Source organism: Malus domestica, chromosome 07 (assembly GCF_042453785.1).
Source record: "Malus domestica chromosome 07, GDT2T_hap1".
NCBI lineage: Eukaryota > Viridiplantae > Streptophyta > Magnoliopsida > Rosales > Rosaceae > Malus > Malus domestica.
This window is the reverse complement of record NC_091667.1, coordinates 9,889,733-9,909,027: the sequence shown is the minus strand read 5'-3', so window position 1 is coordinate 9,909,027 and position 19,295 is coordinate 9,889,733. Positions and strand designations below refer to the sequence as shown.

Genomic DNA, 19,295 nt, shown 5'->3' with positions numbered 1-19,295 from the left:
TTTATAGTTATTTTAAAAATTCAGAGAATGAAACAATAAATAATGCCCACTAAGTAAGAATCTTTTATTTTTCAGAATTTTTAATTAATTTATTTAAAATACTAATTTTATAATTATTTTAAAAATTCAGAGAAAGAAACCATAAAAATGCCCACTAAGTAAGAATCTTTTATTTTTGAAAATTTTTAATTAATTGTCATTTTAACATTCTAATTAGAGAGGGGCATTCTTGGTAAATTGAAAGCTTCACCATTTTAAGTTCATTTTAACATTCTAATCAGAGAGGAGTGCTGATAAACTCAACCCAATGTTATATTTCTACACCCACGTTATAATTTCACCCGCCATGAAAAATTAAAAAATTAAAAAATTATTTCTCTACCAACCTCTAATGTATTGTTTTAGTTTTAGTTAGTTTTATTTTAGTTTTTCTTTATTCTCTTTTAATTTATTTAATTAAAATTAAAAGACTTATAACGAATTTATAAATATGGATTTAAAAGTCTTTTGCTAAAAGGATAAATATGTGATTAACATTTTCGTTAAAATGTGTGTGAAAAAATAAGACAATAAAGTGATTTTAGTAGCACTCTTAGAGAGGGACATTTTTGGTATATTGAAAACTTCACCATTTTGGTGTGTTGACTTTATATATATAGATATAAAAATAGATATAGATAATTTATAAAAAAAGCCGTAGAGATGGTTTAACATCCGTTGACCATTTTTCCCTTTAAATATATAGATAATTTATAATAAAAAAAGCCGTAGAGATGGTTTAACAGCCGTAGAGATGGTTTAACACCCGCTGACCATTTTTCCCTTTAAATATATAGATAATTTATAAAATAAAAAAAAGGCGTAGAGATGGTTTAACATCCACTGACCATTTTTCCCTTTAAATATATAGATAATTTATAAAAAAAAGCCGTAGAAATGGTTTAACATCCGCTGACCATTTTTCCCTTTAAATATATAGATAATTTATAAAAAAAAAAAAAAAAGGCCCAAGAGATGGTTTAACATCCGCTGACCAATTTTCCCTTTAAATATTTCCCCTCATGTAGATCTGCGTCTGAATAATTAAATTAACTAGAAAAAAATATATAGACCCAAAAAATAAACTAGAAACAAGCATCTGACAATTGGATTTGTTTTTGTTTTAGGCTCTTGTAAGCAAGAAAATTTTTATTGTGACATGAACACGAGTTGTACACCATATGTTTTTATGTAAATGCTATGAAATTTTATTTTTTAAGTTATTAACTTTTTAACACACATATTTCACAATTTGTATAGTGACACGTGGTGTACCATCCCGTGTATCAGTCACGCTGAAAAATCTTTCCTTGTAAACAAGCGTTGACCCTCCCAAAGTATTGGTATTTTATATGGTCTTGTGAGATTTGGAATTAAAATTTAACATTAGATAATGCAAGGACCTTATGACTATAGTCGTTATGATTGCTTACCACGGCAGGCGATGTACTGTTTAACAAAAAAAAAAAATGTTGTCATAGGATGCCTCCTTCTGCAGTAGAAAATGTGGCGTGTGGATTATTTTTTGGAGGAGACTTTCCTCTCCTCCTAATCTTTCTCCTCTTTTCTCATTCTTACTTGAACGATTATGAATAAATCACGTCAACATCTTAAATTAATTTTTTTTTATAAAGATAATAAGACAAAACACAAAGTGTGAGAAAAGAGAAGGGAAAAGAAAGTGAATAAGAAGAGAGAGAGTCTGACTCCTTATTTTTTTGCCCACATTTGGAGTACTTTGTTTAAGAAATAAGGGTTGGCGTGTAAGCTTACGTAAAAAAGATTGCCTTTTGGTGCATTAGCAGCAAAAGTGGTACCATCAGTAATGCTGGGCGGGCTTTTGGTCTTGTTGATATTTCTCTTTGAAAATCTGGTGTTGATATATCTCTTTGAAAGTCTGATGTTGAGGCCTAAAGGGATACGTTCAAATCTTTTAAAGCAAGGAATTCTAGGTCCTCCTTCTTCGTTTGTGTTAGGAGATCTCACTGCAATGGATAGTATCATCCAAGAGAAGGGCCACTCAACTGCTACAAACACGGTTGATGATCCAAAAACTCCATGTTGTCATGATGTTCTTTATTTTTAAATTAAAACAATAATGTCACTTTCTCCAGCATTGCTATCATAGAAAGACATTACTGTGAATATATTGAAAAAGAAAATAAATAAATGTAGAATAAGTTAGAGGAGACATGAAGCTAAACCCTAACAAGAACTAGAAAATTATTAGAAACAAAAAACAACTAATACAACTCCTAAGAGAAATGGAAGTCTCAAAAGATTATGAGCAAAGGCCGCAACTGCACACAACAGACAAGAAATGTGAGAAAACCGAACATGCATGGAAGAGAGAATGGTACAACAATTTACTCAATCAATCGATAAAACGTCAAGGCACTTGAGAAAATCCATTACACTAGTAGAAAAAACTACTCACGTGACAAAACTTTAAGCGATGAAGCAGTTTTCATCACTCAAATGTCCTTTGCGAGACAAAATAAGGGTATCGTCGCGTGAAAACGAGGGCCATAAAAATTATTGAAAACATTAGACCGCGCGAGAATCCCACTATGATATGTAGCTTAAGGAATATGAGTGGGAAACGCATGCCATGCTTGTGCACGACATGAAGGCATTATTGTCCTATGGGGTGGGCGTCTTGGAAAAAAGTGTCGGAGAACCTGAAGAAGTCTTTGTTGGATGAGTTATCAGTAAGTGCCAATTAGTAATTTAATAATTATTTGTCCATAACAAGTTGATTTCATTAAATTTCATTGATGACATATTCCAGAGGCGTTACCGAGAGTGGAACCGTGACGCCAACCGAAATGGACAAAAACCACCATCACAGTAGGTGTTTTATTTAGAAGTTATGGATGAATTAATTAATTTTCTAGTATGTAGTCGGATTGTATTAACATTCGTGGATGGTAGCTTTAAATATTTTCTTAATTTGTATTTGGATTAAGTATTTACTTTAAGTTTTTATTTGTTTAATTTGATTTACCTTATATGGGGGATTTAACTATCTCATTTTTTGCCTTTAATTTAGTAAAAATTCAGTCCATGTTAATTAAATTAAAAAATAAATAAATAACACATAACGAAGGTCTGTTGTCGCGTAAAGGCAGACTGAGCGATAGAAGTCTGTTTGATCATGCAAAGGTTTTCGCAGGACGAATTGGACATTAGTCACGTGAAGATGATTTGCGCGACAAATCCTTCATTGCATAAATTGAATTAGGTTAAGATTTTTTATCGACAATTTATGTATGCGTGACAAAGCCTTTGTTGCACAAAGTGGTTATAATTAGAGTACCCAGCCGTGAGAGACAGAAACTGCATACTTTTATTTGCAGCAGCTGCCTCATCTCCAATTCCCATCATCTCTCAAATTTGTCCTCCACACCCTCAAATCTCTTTCAAATTCACCTTCCACTCCCTCCATCTCTCACCATCTCTCTACATCACCATCTCCACCTCCACCTCCACCTCCACCTCCACGTCCACATCCACCACTACTAGAAATTTGGCTATAAACCACCCTTTCATTTGGTGGCTATTGTCAAGTGTTGCCACTCACATTCGTGGCTAACCTCTTTGGCCACCAAGCACCCACTAAACTAGTAGTGTGGGCTATGTAAAGGACTCTATTGTAACAATGGCTACCAATATTGCATTGGTGGTATGTGCAATGCCACCTTAATTCACATTGGTGGCAAAGTTGCAAAATAATATTAAAAAAAAAAAAGATGCCTCAGATGGCACCCAGATTTGAATATAATATTTCCTTTTTTTTTTTTGGGTGAGGAAACAAATTGTAATATCTTTGATATAAGAATATACTACAAATTTGCATAACTGATCTTTTATACAATTTTGAACAAATGTTGGGACTCAAACTTTGAAAAGTGTTTGAACACTTTGTTTCCAAAGAGCTTAATCATGTCAATAACTTGAATGTGATCATTTGCTGCGCCCAAAGTCAAATCCACAAAATTCATAAGAATAATGTTAACTCAACTTCAACTATTAAAGCAATTAGAGTTTTTTTTTTTGAAGGATTAAAGCAATTAGAGTTGAAGACATGTATCACTGAGATATGATCAAATAAATACCTGGGAAATGTAGTATTTCAAGAGGTTTGCAGTCATAATATCAGCCATGAAGACTCTCATGTTGCTGCTGCTATTTGGCCTGGCTAGTTAGGACTCTAGCTCTGTTTGTTGTACTTTGGGGACTGCTTTGTAGTGTGTTATTAATAAATTTCCTTCTTTCAGAAGAAAAACAGGTAAAATGCGAACATAGAATTAGAAGGTCTAAACATCAACTTGAAAAACCAAAATATCAAAATCAGATAACTTAAAAAGGAAAGCTATAGCTCCCACACATAAATTCATTAATATTTTCTCTTTTTTCAGAAACTCAAAAAACCAGGAAATTCCAATACAAGAGTTTAGGATAGAAACATACAGTTCTTCCGAGAAGAAAAGCAGCCCCTGCACCTAAAGTGGCTCCAATTGAATCAGCAACAAAGCCAACAGGTAGCCCAAAAAGATAACCACCACTGAACTGAACCATTAAATGAGGAATCACATAAGGGTGCAAACTTGCAATTAAATAAAAATACAAAATTTCGTTTTTGAAAATCTTTCCTCTCTGTTTCGCCCTAGACCATGAATTGATATTGCAGAATATAACAGTAAAAGAAAACTATAAGTGAAGTATGCAAAGCATATGCTAGATCATTAGTCCACAAGAATTAAAGTGCACTAACAACAATTGCTAAGGCATCGGACAAATGCTTACATTAAGTACTGAATGTTATATCTTTAACACTTGCAGGATTAAACTGAATGTAAAACATACATATAAAGACACTTCATACACAAGAAAGTCACTTCATAAACAAGTAGCTGTACAACTAGTAAGTAGACCCAAATGCTTATAGTAAGTACTGAATATAACAGGATTAGACTGAATGTAAGTGGTATTAGGATCCCACCTTAAGCAGAAAATTTGCTCCGGCCACAAGACAGTCCATTTCATCTGCCTTGTCAAGAGAAATCCCAAGCTTTTATTTAAAAAGATATGCGTACTTGAATCCCCCACCACCTGTGGCCTGCTCACCATTGTCACGAGTCAATAAATTAGCTTGTATACATGCCAGAAAACAGTGATACAATGGCCAAACCAAACAGTTGGTTTTTACCTTAATAACAAACTTCGCGCTCCCAGAAGCTCCGTGTTGTTGGGAGCCTGAAATCATCTACAACCATCAGCAATGACCCAAAAACAGATCTCTGTATCAAAAGAATTCAACCTATGATAAAGAATTATAAGAGTGTTATCTGTATGTCGTAGTTTAATACTAGAAATTTTGCATACATTACACATGTACAAGATTGGTTACTGCAGAGATGGTAGTGGTGAAGAGTTCATAAGGTTGAGTAGAACACTATAACAGCTGTTTAGGACTTATTGTTGGTTGATAACTTCATCAACCAACAAAGTTCTTGTGTCAAAAGATGAAAAAATGATGGAGCGGAGTCATGCGTCATAAAACCAACTGGTCCACCAACAACATAGAAGTATAATCCGAACATCATATGATATGAGATTTGCATATTGAAGCTCTTTGCAATCACGGACACGGTTAAATGGCGAGCCTCATTATAAAAACAAGTTTTCCCACGTTGTGGCATCCCACTAAATCCTAATGAAACACAAAAATGAGCAAGGACAAAACATTACCATGAAGTGAGCAGACCTGAGATTAACAAAAATTAAATTAAATTCAAACCAATAAATTAAGACATTAATGGAAGTATGAGCTTACTTCATCAATTCAAATTCACCATCAGGTGGCACAAAACTAACTGTCTTCTCTGAGTTAAACCTCGTCAAGTTTACACATTGATGGAAAGTAACATCGTCGAGCTTGATAGTTTTCCCACTGCAAAATACTCAAGTCAAAATAGAAACTAAAAAGGAATTACATTTTTGTGCTGTTAGAAACTATAATCATCTCGACGAAGGCCAACATGCAAGGCTCAAAATACAAAACATATAAACTTTTTCGTACACACCTGTAAAGGAAAATAAAATGACAACAAAAAGTAAATTCAAAGTTTAAGAACTAAATAAAAATGCATAAATATTTGGTCAAAATAAGAGTTGTAGATCTCAATCTAATAAAGATTAGACGGTAATAAGACAGGAAGAAACTAAGGAAAGGAAAAGGAAAAAACAGATAAAAGAGTAATACATCTGAACCACTGCGTATATGCACACGGTACACAGCAGAAAACGCATTCCATATCCATTGAGAACAAAGAAACAAATATGCCTATAACTACAACTACTGAACAAGCAGCTATATTCAGGGCATATATGTTTTTTACTTAGTTTCAGGGCATATATATTTTTTAGAAGAACCCTCGTCACCTTAGTTTCACCCACAACCTTGCAAGGCTTCCATTCTTCTCGGCCCAGGTTGGAAACAACCTTGATTCATCTTCCTCGTCCCCAATCTTCGACATGCATACAGAAAATGGAATTAATATTTGAAATCCAGAATCGATCCAAAAACTGAAAGTTTTTATTTTGAGAAATCACTTCCACTAGGGTACAGCCATAAGGAGAGGATTGTTGCGTATACCTTAAGCTCTGATAGTAGCATAGATACAGCCCGATAAGCAGGGTCTTCTGTGCTTTCCACGATAAACATAAACTCTAAGGGAACACCATAGAGAGAAGTGAACTGTTTTCGTTAATTAAACAAAATAGTTTAGACCATATTGGAAGGAATCCTTGGATACAGATTCAACCTATTAAATCAATTAGCAGAAGGATTTTGAACACTTCACCATATAAGACATCCCTACAGCGCATATACAGAAATTTAGACATGCCCACCAAAAGAAAATATAGTTTAATTATGTTAATCTAATATCACAAAGATATTGAGTGCCCCAATAGAAAATAAAAACTGCCGCCATAAATCAAAATTGAAGAATTCAAACTTGGAATCGAAGAATTTCGCAATCCCAGAAGCCGAATTCAACCACAAAACATAGAGATAAATTGAATAATATAAGTAAAAAAAAACCTGGAGAAGGGGCTGAAAGGGAAGCTTTAATGAGGGTTGAAGGCCATGACTTTACCCAGATTGACTTGAATCTGCTGCCGAGGGGTCTTCATTGCTGTGACCCTGTCCATGAACTTGCTGCAGTTGCTTTTCGTCTTCTCCTCCCTCCCTCCCTCCCTCCTCTCTGCAAGCCGCATGCCTTCCCTTCACCGAATCCCCCGCTCTCTCTCTCTTTCTCTCTCTCTCTCTCTCTCTCTCTCTCTCTCTCTCTCTATAATCCGCATACCTTCCCCTCACCAAATCCCACACCGAGCCGTGGATCCCATCGAAAGGGTTAGGGAGGAGGCGAGGAGTTGAGCTCAGGGACGAGAGAGAGAGAGAGAGAGAGAACGGCTGGGTTGAAAATTAGGGTTGTCTAACTTCGTATTTATTTGGGGGTGAAACTACTGTAGAATAGGATTATTAAATGAAAAAACAATTATTTTTGACAGATAAAAAGGAGAAGACTGAAAAAGAAATAAAAAAATAAAACTTTAACGAAAAGCATCCGGTATTGTTCATTTTAACGAAAAATCACATTTTTACACTAAAAAGTCAATCCTGGTACTATTCATTTTACCCTTTATTTTTTTCTTATCATTAAAACTCAAAGTTTTTAAGTCTTTTTCATTAGTTTTCCTATAAAAAAAACAAGTCCCAAAGTTGAAAAAACATGTAAAAAGTCTTTGGTGTAACTTTAAGAAATAAAGTTAGTTAACAGACACCAATCATTGGTGGCTGATTTCTTAAGGCCACTATATCAGTGGCATCCCACTGTAAAGCCACCAAAAAAAAGTTAGAGTAGCAACTTTATATTTATGGCCACCAATTGCAAAGGGTGGGCAAAAAATGGTGTGTAATGAGCATAATTCTAGTAGTGCACGTCCACGTCCACGTCCAAATCCACCTCCATCTCGATCTCATCTCTTTTGCTCGATCTATCCTGCTCTATCTAGTAAGCGATTTGATTTTGTATTAAAAATTTTCAATAGTGAATTCAAACTAACAAAATTAAATTTGTTTTCTATAGGGTTGTTGTATATGATTATCGATGAAGAACGAATTTGAAGGTGTTTTCTTCACTAATTTAATTTTTATTAATTTAAGTAATTTAAGTAATTTAATTTTTTATAATTTTTGTGATTTAATTTATGTGCATGCAAATATTTTTGTACATCACTTACAAAAGTGTTTTGCTCCATTGCTTATTTTATTTCTCGAAGTTCGTTTACTTTGGAACATTTATCGGATTGAAAGTTTTTTATGCCATAAGATATATACATAAGACAAGAGGATTCTCATACAAATGGTTCATTGTTGTTAAAATTACAAAGAAGATCAAACTTGTACAAACAGTTTGAGGAAGACAAGACCTCACCCCTAGCGAAAGAAATGCTTGAGAGTCAAAGCAATATCACCAATCCAATATAGAATACCACCGTTAAGCCAACGGCATGCTATGCCCGCCTTGCTGCATTCCAAGCACGACACTACATTGAGGGCTAGTACTCAAATGGAGATCCACCACCATCGCCGTCCACAAATAGAGGAAATGGAAAAAGATGGAGACGAAGAATTCATAAGAACATCCCACCACCTTAAAAGGAATTTGACTCCAATGTAGATTTTGCACCAGGGGTCAAGAAAAGAATAAGGTTGGAGAAGGGACACCCCGTGTAACTTCAACGCTCAAACCACATGAGTGCCACACGGGTGAGTGTTTAAACAAAGAAGCATCACACCGTCAGCAAGCGTCTAACGGGGAAGAAAGCGGTGACGAATCATCCCCATAAGAGTGATAAGCCAATCCAGAGGATTAACTCCGATGCAAGTTTTGCATCGTGAATACCACATCGGGATGGATGTTATAGAATGAGTTGCAATAAGCTTGGAAAATTATAAAGCGAGTTGTAGGAAATAAAGAGGTATCTTTGAGAATGTGTAGGGACTTGTAGTAGGCAATATGATTTTTTGGGATTAAATTTTCTTTGGCAAAGAACTAAAGGGAAAACTAGGGTTGAAGAAAAGAAAAACAAACATTATGGCACAAATGGCATAAGGTGAAGAGAATTGTGATTTGGGGAGGCTATTTAAAGGCAGACCAGGAGAAGATCTCATCGCATGAGACAAAAGGTCATCATCAGATCAACATCAATGGGGATCAAGGTTAATCAATGAGATATACAATTTCCTTTTTGAGAGATGTGTTGTCAAAACGGATGTGTGCATCATCATGAAGGTTAATAAAGGATGGGAATTGTGAACGACTTAACTACCTCCCTTTAATAGGTCATACCAAATTTCGAGAATTTGAAGACCAAACGGTACGTATTCCAGCTTACTCTGAAAGACATGATCTTTGGATAACAATCCATTCTCAAGAGGAATGGGTTGCCTCTCAAATGGATCGTTAGGGGAAATTATGGCACCGTGATTTTTACAGTTACCTCATAAGTCCGATTATGGACTTACCAGCTCTGAGTGGAGCTGTATCAGATAGAGTCACTAGGACTCTGCTGTGTTGGCATTGAATCTGCATACCTCTGTAAGTGGTGGTTGAGCACAAATCCGTGTAGTTTGGAACAATCTGCAAAACAATAAACAACCCTAAGCCAAAAATTGTCTCAGGGGTATGTGTATCAGCGAAAGGCTCTCGAACGGTCAAGATAGTGGATGATTTGAGACTCAAGCAGTGGGTAAGAAAACTCAAGTGTATAGATTATGTTACCGTATATGAACTCTAGATGAGTGTATTTATACTATGGGAGAAAGACGTTTTTAGGATAGAATCCTTGTTCTCAACCAGGAGAATCCGAGAGGATATCTAGTAAATAGATATTGCATCATCTTAGGAGTGTGATTACTTGCGGCGCATGCCTATCCCTAGATTGTAAGATTTCTAAGAATTATAGGATTTGATTAAGTCCATATAAGGATCAAATTACGTGTCTTTCGGAACAAGCATAGTCATCAAACGGAGTCATTTGGGCTCCTCCTAGTGCCCCGGAGCATAATGATGATGGCATTCTGCTTCATCTGTTACAATTTCGCTCAGAGCTGGTGAGTCCATGACTGGACTTCTGAGCTAGTAGTATTCAAATCAGCCTTACTCCACCCCAGGAAATTATGGTCCCACAATTACCCCTAACTATTCATCTGAGAGGCAACCTATTCCATTTAAGAATGGATTGTTACTTAAGACCATGCCTTTCGAAGTAAGCTGTAAAATATACCGTTTGGTCTTTAAATTCCTATCATCAAGTTTGGATCATCATTTAAAGATGGGTAGTTGAGTCACTTCGATTACCATCGCATAATCTTTGGAATTATGAAAAAAGATCCACTGTCATGATGGCGAACACCTTTGTTTTGCGTGGTAACTTTTTTCCATGCATTTTATTAATTATCATCAATTTTCGTGTATATCAACCCCAAGATACGCGTCTCTTCACTTTCAACGATGATATCTCTTGGTGTTTTCCTTTATATAGCCTCATCAAGCAACTGTTTCCTTCAAACATTTCCCATTTTTCTACCATGATTCGTGTGCCTTATTCGCCTAACTTTTAATCCTTTTCTAAGTTCATGTTCAGAAAAAAATGCAATCCTAGAAAACCGCATCACCCTTTATAAACCTTAAAAAATGCTACCTTTCTTCTTGCAACCCGTTCTATAACTTCGCACGCTTGCTGTAACTTGTCTTATAACATCCATCCCCTCATAAGGCTTTCATGTGGTCTATACGAAGGGGTTTGATCAGCATAAAGTGTGGGGACCCAATGAAGGGCTCCTCTGTCACCACTTTATTCCTCATCTGATGTTTGCTGATTGTGACGAAAGTAACACTTGCCCATATGTTCATCATGTGGTTCGAGTGTTTGAAATCTCACTGGGATACCCCATCACCCATTCTCTTATCGCCTGACACCTTGTGCAAAACATGTACTGATGTCCAGTCCTTTCGAGATAATGAGGTTTCCTTATGAATTCTTCGTCTCCAGGCTTCTCCATCTCCTCCACACACGGACGACGATGGTGGTGAATCTCCATCAAAATATTCACCCTCAATGTAAATATCGTGTGCGACTACGTGGTATGCAGTTAGTCTTAAAACCTAGAGTGGATTACAATGAGACTTGTACTCCTCTTACTAGATTGCACACTATAAGGACCCTCATTGCACTTGCAAATTAGAAAAGTTGGAAATTATATCAACTTAATGTTAAGTCAGCCTTCTTAAATGGAGTGCTAAATGAAGAAATATATGTGGATCATCTTAAAGGATTCATTGTTCCAGGTTCTGAACATAAAGTGTATAAGCTCATAAAAGCCTTATATTGTTTGAAACAAGCTCCTAGAGTTTGGTATGAAGGGATCAACCCTTACTTGCTTAAATGTGGCTTTCAAATAAGTCCCAGTGATACCACTTTGTACATCAAATTCAAACAAGGAGGTAATAACTCATTGTCTCCAGCTAGGTTGATGACATTGTGTATCCTGGAAGTACTATGAACTGATCGATGAATTCAATGTTGACATGATGAAAAAGTATGAGATGACAGACCTTGGATTGCTAGATCACTTCCTAGGAATGATAATCATTCAATTTGAGCATGGAAATCTTCATAAATCAAAAGAAATATGCATTGGTTCTTCTTGAAAAGTTTGGTTTGAAAGATTGATGATAGGGATTTTACTACACATGTGAACAGGCTAAAAACTCCTATTATACTTCCAAGAATCACAAGGTTGTAGTAGTATAAACGGATCTCACAAGGTCGTTCTCCACAAGGATTATTGAATAATTCGAATCAAACCAAATTCCAATTAATGATTGTAAAGTAGAACTTGAGATGATTGATTTTTATGGCCTAATTTAATAAAATGAATTTAACTAATAAAAATAAGACAATCTGCAATATTAAAACTAGAAGGAAAAGAAAACAATTTTGGGAGAAATCAAATTAAGAAAACACTAGGGTTCCACCATCACCTAGCAATCCTATGAACTTTTACCAATTACTTATGATCTACACATGCCACTTTGAAGGTTAGGTTTTCCTAATTTATATTCTACTTGGAACCTCCAACATAGAACGTATATCTAACTTGCAACCCGTCCGAACGTTCGGATCAAATCTGAACATGAAAGACTCATTATGCTTTATGAAAACCCTTTGAAAAACCATGCAATCCTTAAAACGTGGTGTTCATCTTAAGTGAAATTACAATTATTAATCACAAGAAGCCAGTGTCAATTTCAGGGAACCTTCTGACCAAAATTGCATCAAATTACTTTTCTAAAGATCCTAATGGTGATCAAGCATTAAGACAATTAGATAGTTTTTATCCCGGTGATTAACAATTCAAAGTATGCATGCAATCAATCATAAGCAATTAAATAAAAATATCATATTCATGCTAAGGCTCAAGGCTTCGGCCTAGCAAAAGGAATCAGTTACGCATATTCATAATTGAAATCATAGAAAATATTATTAAGAAAAGGATTGAAAACACCTTAAAGTAGAAAATCTCCAAGAACCCTAGCAATTCTCTTTGTCTCCAAAGTTGCATAAAAGAAAGCGTACAGAAAAAATGTAGAAGGCCAAACAAAATATCTGCTAAGCCCCCACACAAACCCTAAAAACAGGTCCTTTATTCCCACTAGGAAACTAAAAATAATAATTCAATAAAATCGGAAACATAACCCTAAATTAAATGGTAAAATTCGCCTAAAATATGAACAGCCACGTTTTGGACCCATAAGCTGCTCCAAAAGTGGCCCAATATAGCAGAATTTAATCTTTGGAATATTCTGAACACTTCTCCAGAAGGCCACGAAACTATTCAAGGTCATCTTGAGCTCCAAAAATGCAATTTAAGCCCAGAAACGTCATTTTCCAGCACCACGCATTGCTCCTTTATTTTATCACCAGAAAATAACCGCTTGGTGGCAAAATTCGAAATTTTGATAGGATCAATTTGAGTGACTCACGAACGTCTTCCTACTAGAATTACTCCAAAATTCGTCCATTTGGTCCCGTTTTGCTCCAGAGGAAGTCGAAAGTCCTATATTGAAAAGACAATTTAAAGTATCAAAATTCTTCCAAAATATTAACCAAAATATACTAAGAATAGGGTAAAATATATAATATAAAATCTACTCATCAAAATATCCCCAAACTTAGCTTTTTGCTTGTCCTCAAGCAAAATAAAACTAGAAAACAAAAATAAAAACTAACACACTAAAGACTTAACCGAAACTAACTAACAAAAATTTTCACCTTCAAAGTTGCAATCCATAGAACACGTTAAAAATCAAAACATCTTTTCAAATGTTCCAACCAATCCCACCATAGAGTCTAAGCCATTTAGAATCAATTAGAAAAGAATTCACAAACTTCCTTTGGTATAAAGTGAACCAACATAGTTAAAGAGACCCGACTAAAACCCTTACCTCTCGTCCTTTTTTATTTCACACATACTAACTTTAAATATAACTCTCTTTCTTTTTTCTTTTTCAATTTTTTTTCCCTTTTTTTTTTCAATAACAGTAGTGGTCGTGCAATGTCGGTTCACTTAAACTTTCGATCCAACCCATGTAGCAAGTTTTAGGTCAATGACTCCCAAACCACTAGGGCTTTAGGGAACTAGGTGTAGAACACCCCTAAGGAAATATTAACCCGAGTTGAAAAGGCTACGAAACCAACTAACCACCATGCCCCATGCCAAAACTCTACCGTTTGACGCGAGAATCACTGCTGATTAGGCAGGATTGGCTTGGTTACTAGGCAAAGTCTCGGGTGAGACAATTATTACTTTATTCACAATAATAACTGACTTTACTTAAAACAAAAATTAAAAATAAACTTAGACTAAAAGTAAGTGTTTCAATCTCACTCCCCACAAACCATGTTGGTGTGAAGTGCAAATGTCAAAGTATAATTCATGAATTAGTGTCTAAGCAATGATAAATAGAAAAGACTCTAATGTGGGATTAACCTTCACCTTGTCCATTTGTTCTAATGTTTAAAATAATCTTGGATATTAACTTAAAAAGAATGAAAATTTTTATACTGACACAATAATTGGAAGCCTAAAATTTACTTTCCCACCCCCAAACTTAAATCACACATTGTCCTCAAGGTGTGGAAAATAAAATAAAATATAAAAGACAACAAAATAAAAGAAAATAAAATTAAAGACAAAAACGAAACCTGACTAAACATAACAAATAAAAAAAACTAAAGAAAAACCAAGGAAAAGTAACAAAATAAATAAATAAGTAAAGAAAGGAAAACATGCACCTGGTGTGACTAATGACATGAAGGGATCCAAATTCATGAGGAGTCGCACATTGGGCCGTGAAAAACCAAGGAAAACATGAAGAAAAGCCCATGAAAATAGGGACAAAGCAGCCCAGTGTGCTGTTCACACGCATTACACACACGAGCACCAGAAACGCTCTCTCTCTGAAATAAGCATTGGATGCTCTTGATACATTTGCCTAGAGCCAAGAGCCGAACGGCTTTTTTCTGTCCATTCCCATCCCTTTCTGAATAACAATGATGTTGTTTGTAGAAACCGAAGCCACTCTCTGTGTCTAGAAAATTAGAAATTATTACTCTCATTTCAAACCCACCCATCTCTGCTCTCTCTCTCTTTTTCCTTGCTCTCAAAAAAACGCAAGAGCCTTCGGTCTCTTTAGAAAATCAGCCCCCTCCTCTCTCATAGCACGTTCGCACCAGCGTCCATTATTACAACCCTTCCATCTCGCAGCAGCTCCTTCATCCTCTCTAAGCGCTGCATCCATAGCCTTCCATAACCCAGCAACAAACACATCTCCATGAGTACCTAGCCGTGGTGGAAAATCGAAAAAACTGAAACCCAAAGGTAAAATCATCCTCCAATCTTTTGGTTTCATTGTCTAATTTATTTGTTTTAGAGAACTGGAACAACAACTAACACATGCATATGGTTTTATCGGTGTGAGGACCTTTAATGATTGCAAATCTGAGCCGATCTACACCACTCGCTTGTCTCTGCTGAAACCTGAAACCCTTCAGCTTCTGCAATGGAAATGTGAAGGTAAGATATGTGCATCTATTTAACTTTACTCGTGCAGCTCAATACAGTTGTTTTTATGTCTCAGATACTCCATATTGCATGTGTATACTTATGTTTATTTCATTTGTGGGCACAGGTCCTCGGTCTGGAACCTTAACAATGACAAGAAAAATGAAAACCAGCTACAATGTAGATCCGATTCCTGCAAAAAGTAAAAATCTTGTACTTCGTAGGTCAATGAACCCTATGTCGTGAGAAAATAACTTCATTACCTCTGCATGTAATTATAATGGTGTGGTATTTGTGCAGAACACTCGAATCCGTGACAGATCCAAGAGAAAGAACTCTGAAACTGAAAATCCACTGGACATAAAGCATGACACATCTTGAAAGTCTTGATCTATCGATTATGAAGGTATAAACTCATCCCTGCTCTTGTTTAAATGTCATGAGTAATTTCGTCCATGGATCTTTGAAAAATGTTAACAAAAACCATATGTATATGCGGGTTGAACATGAATCGAACTAACAACATACGGACTAACATGTATATGATGAAAGTGGACTTGAAATGCGTGAGACTTAACGAAGACTAAATGACCGCAAAAAATATGGACCCTAAAATGTAAAGGATCCCAGATCTGATGAACATAAAACAAAATGGATAAGACCTACAAAAAATATGACTTTCACAATATTGTGTGTTTTAAATGATACATAACCTGGATCATAAAAGTCATAATGTCAGCAAGTTTGCTGTTGTGAGCTGTGTAAGGCGACAAGCTGGCTTCAGGACAAAGGAAAAAGACATGACAGCCTGGACATCCCGAATCCGCCTCCCATCCTAAGGTTAAACTAATCCTGGGTTGTGTTTGAGTCTTGATCTGTAAAGATGATGTTTTATATCCCTGCATGGTTTCATTGTGGTGTTCTTTGTGCAGGATAGGCATATCCATAATAGATCCGAGGGGAAGAAAAGGAATACACCCGCTTCAGTGAACAAGAACAGTAAGAGCATCCAAGAGGCCTGATTGGTGCATATGAGAGGTAAAATTAAAATCCCTGCAAGTGTAATTGTTGTAGATATGGTAATAAAAGCTGTACTCAGTTTTGTGGTGTTTGGACATGTGATTTACCGTGCTCTGCATCCATGCATCACAAAATTAAGCTGAAGAAAATAACTCCTCAAAATTTATGCCATGAAACTGGATTTGCAACAATCACCCCCAAACTTGCGTCTGTGAATGCCTACATGTTAATTACTTTAATTTCAGCATAGGATAGATGTGGTTGATGTTAATATAGACTTGCTGCTGAGTGCATGATTCCAGTATAGGATAATCTGTCTCTATTTTCCCTTCGTTTCCATGAGTGCAACTTGCAATTAACCAATATATGTGAATATTAAAAACGAAGCTAAAATCAACTGTGTAAATAAAGAAAGCAAAATATTTTTGGATTTTTCAAGTTTTTTTTATTTTTTATTTATTTATTTATTTTTATAATTTGTATTTTTTATTTATTAAAACTTAGGTATGTAAATGCATCTAGAAATTTAACTAATAATAAAAAAAATCAAACAAGAAATAAAATAAGGAAAGAGTTCAGAAAAATTGGGTTGCCTCCCAATAAGCGCTTTATTTTAAGTCTGTAGTTCGACGTCGCAGAAGTCCGGTGGCTAGATTACTAGTTCCTTCAGAGTCAAAGACTCGTTTGCACCAAATTTCCCTATGCATGATTTAAGTTGATGTTTGGTAACCTTAAATGGGAAATCTTTGCCCTCAGCCGTGATGTCCACATTACCATTTTGAAAAACTTTAGTAACTAGAAAATGACCTTTCCATCGAGACTCTTGTTTCCTTTAAGATGATTTGAAATAGGAACTTAACAACCATACTTTCCTACTAGGCTGTATTTTCTTAAAATTTGGTATGCCTAGCAAATTTTCATGTTTTTTCTTAATGTTAATTGGCTGGTCATCATGTAGCACCCTTTTCTGCTGTGGTTTAGGACTTATGCAATCATGAGTCAAATTCGGATGTTTTATGGACAGATGGTCAGTTGATGATTTGCTCATAAATTTGGCTTGAGGTAAATCATCTAATGCATCAACACGCATGCATTCGTGCTTATCACCGGAATGTATGCTTGCTTCAAACAACCTAAAAACAACTGTTTGATCTCGACCCGAATTGTTAGTGTTCCGGCTTTAACATCAATAAGAGTCTGGGCTGTTGCTAGGAATGGGCTGCCCAAAATGATGGGTGTTGTCAAATCCTCATCCATGTCCAACACCATAAAATCAGCTGGTAAATACAAATTGTTAACCTTCACAATAACATCTTCAATGATCCCTCTAGGATAGGTAATTGAACGGTCAGCCAATTGAATAATGTTGGAAGTTGGTTTTAGCTCTCCTTCACCTAAACGTTTAAAAACAGAATAAGGCATTAAGTTTACACTAGCACCTAAATCAATTAAAGCACTACTAAAATCACAATTTCCAATGGTGCAAGAGATAGTAAAACTCATTGGATCTTTTTTTCTTTGGATGCAATTTATGCAATAGGACCACAATGCACTATTCTGTTAGAATCACTTTTTCAAAATCAACGAGCTTCTTTTTCTTTGTGCAAACATCCTTAAAAAATTTGGCATAAGATGGAATGTTCTTGATTGCATCAATTAACGGTAGATTAATCTGAACTTTAGACAAGGTCTTCATAAAATCTGTTAACTGTTGATCTTTAGCTTTAGGCTTCAACCTTTCGGGATAAGGAATTGGAGGCACATAAATGCGTTCTGTAGTTTTTGTGGTAGCTTCTGTAGTATTTTCGGATTTATCTAGTGGAAGCCCATAATCTGCATAAATTGCAGAATCTGCAAAAATTGCAGATTTAGTTTGGGGCTATTTTGCTGACCATAAAGTCCGTACAACATTGCATTCTTCTCATCCTCTTAGATTAGATACTGTTTAACTAGGAAATGTACCCGGTGCTTTTTCTGAAACCTACAACACAATCTGCTCAATTTGTTTTTCCATATTTTTTATTAATGCATTCAGATTTTGGATTTCTTGACTGGTAATATTAGCTAATTTTCTAATTGCTCTCTCCCAAGTAGCTTTAGGTGCAGCAAGTTGCTATATCTATTGTTGAAATTGTGGTTTAGCATGCTGATCTCTATCCCGCTTTAAATTAGGATGATCTCTCCAACCCGAGTTGTAAATATTTGAATAACGGTCATTTCGGGGACGCTGAAAATTATTAAATGAATTAACCTGTTCCGCTGTAAACTCTGAATAAGCATCTTTATGTGGACAACTCAAAAAATCATGATTTGTCATGCTGCAAATGTTGCAGGCAGCTTGTAAAGGCTGCTGTACAGTAACCTGTGAACCCGAAATTCTTTGTAATAACATGTCAAATTTTGCATCAAATCTTTCAAGTTTTTTCTCCATTTTTTCAATTTGTGCTGACACATATGGTGAACCATTGGACATCTAAAACACGGACCTAGATTGTGGCTGCTCAACTGCCCACTGTTGTGTATCTGCTGCCATTTTTTCAAATAACAATCAAGCCTCTTGTGCATTTTTATCTTTGTACAAACCACTGCATGAAGCATTGACAAGAGTTTTTGTAGTCATATTTAACCCTTTGAAAAATATATGCATTTGATCAGTAATGTTAATACCGGAATGTGGACATTTTCTAATCAACTCTTTGAACCATTCCCACGCCTCATGAAACTCTTCATTTGGTTTTTGGGCAAAATATGAAATCTGAGTTCATGTCAAGAGTCTTTGAAGCTGGATAATACTTGTTTAAAAAAAATTCATTGAGTTAGGCCCAAGTACTAATGCTTCCAGATGGGAGTGTGAGGAGCCATCTCCTTGCTTGATCTTTTAGAGTGTATGGAAACAAACAGAGTTTAATAGATTCAGCTGAAAATCCTCTCTCCAAAAAATTCTTGCATCCCATTAAAAATTCTGCAATATGCATTTTTGGAACGTCGGTTGATAACCCATGAAATGTAGGTAGAATATTCAACATGTGCT

At 35.6% G+C, this 19,295-nt stretch overlaps 1 protein-coding gene and 1 pseudogene across 8 annotated transcripts; one reads left to right on the top strand and one right to left on the bottom strand.

Annotated features, from left to right (window-relative positions):
- Nucleotides 1-3,812: 3,812 nt before the first annotated feature.
- On the bottom strand, nt 3,813-7,495 carry LOC103445068 (uncharacterized). 8 transcript variants are annotated; one of them, XM_070824620.1, is made up of 10 exons: nt 7,206-7,495; nt 6,701-6,774; nt 6,487-6,572; nt 5,879-5,995; nt 5,428-5,755; nt 5,252-5,342; nt 5,045-5,161; nt 4,513-4,611; nt 4,158-4,312; nt 3,813-4,012 (listed from the first exon to the last, which is right to left on the bottom strand). In XM_070824620.1, exons 1-5 carry the CDS (start codon nt 7,324-7,326, stop codon nt 5,749-5,751), a joined length of 405 nt encoding a protein of 134 aa, XP_070680721.1. In that variant the 5' UTR covers nt 7,327-7,495; the 3' UTR covers nt 3,813-4,012; nt 4,158-4,312; nt 4,513-4,611; nt 5,045-5,161; nt 5,252-5,342; nt 5,428-5,748. The 8 variants fall into 8 exon arrangements, with proteins under 8 accessions (XP_070680721.1, XP_070680722.1, XP_070680715.1 ...); XM_070824621.1 differs by having other exon boundaries at nt 4,158-4,309; XM_070824614.1 differs by lacking the exon at nt 5,428-5,755 and having other exon boundaries at nt 5,252-5,362.
- Nucleotides 7,496-18,927: 11,432 nt separating this feature from the next.
- LOC114826216 (small nucleolar RNA R71) lies at nt 18,928-19,027 on the top strand (annotated as a pseudogene).
- Nucleotides 19,028-19,295: the final 268 nt, after the last annotated feature.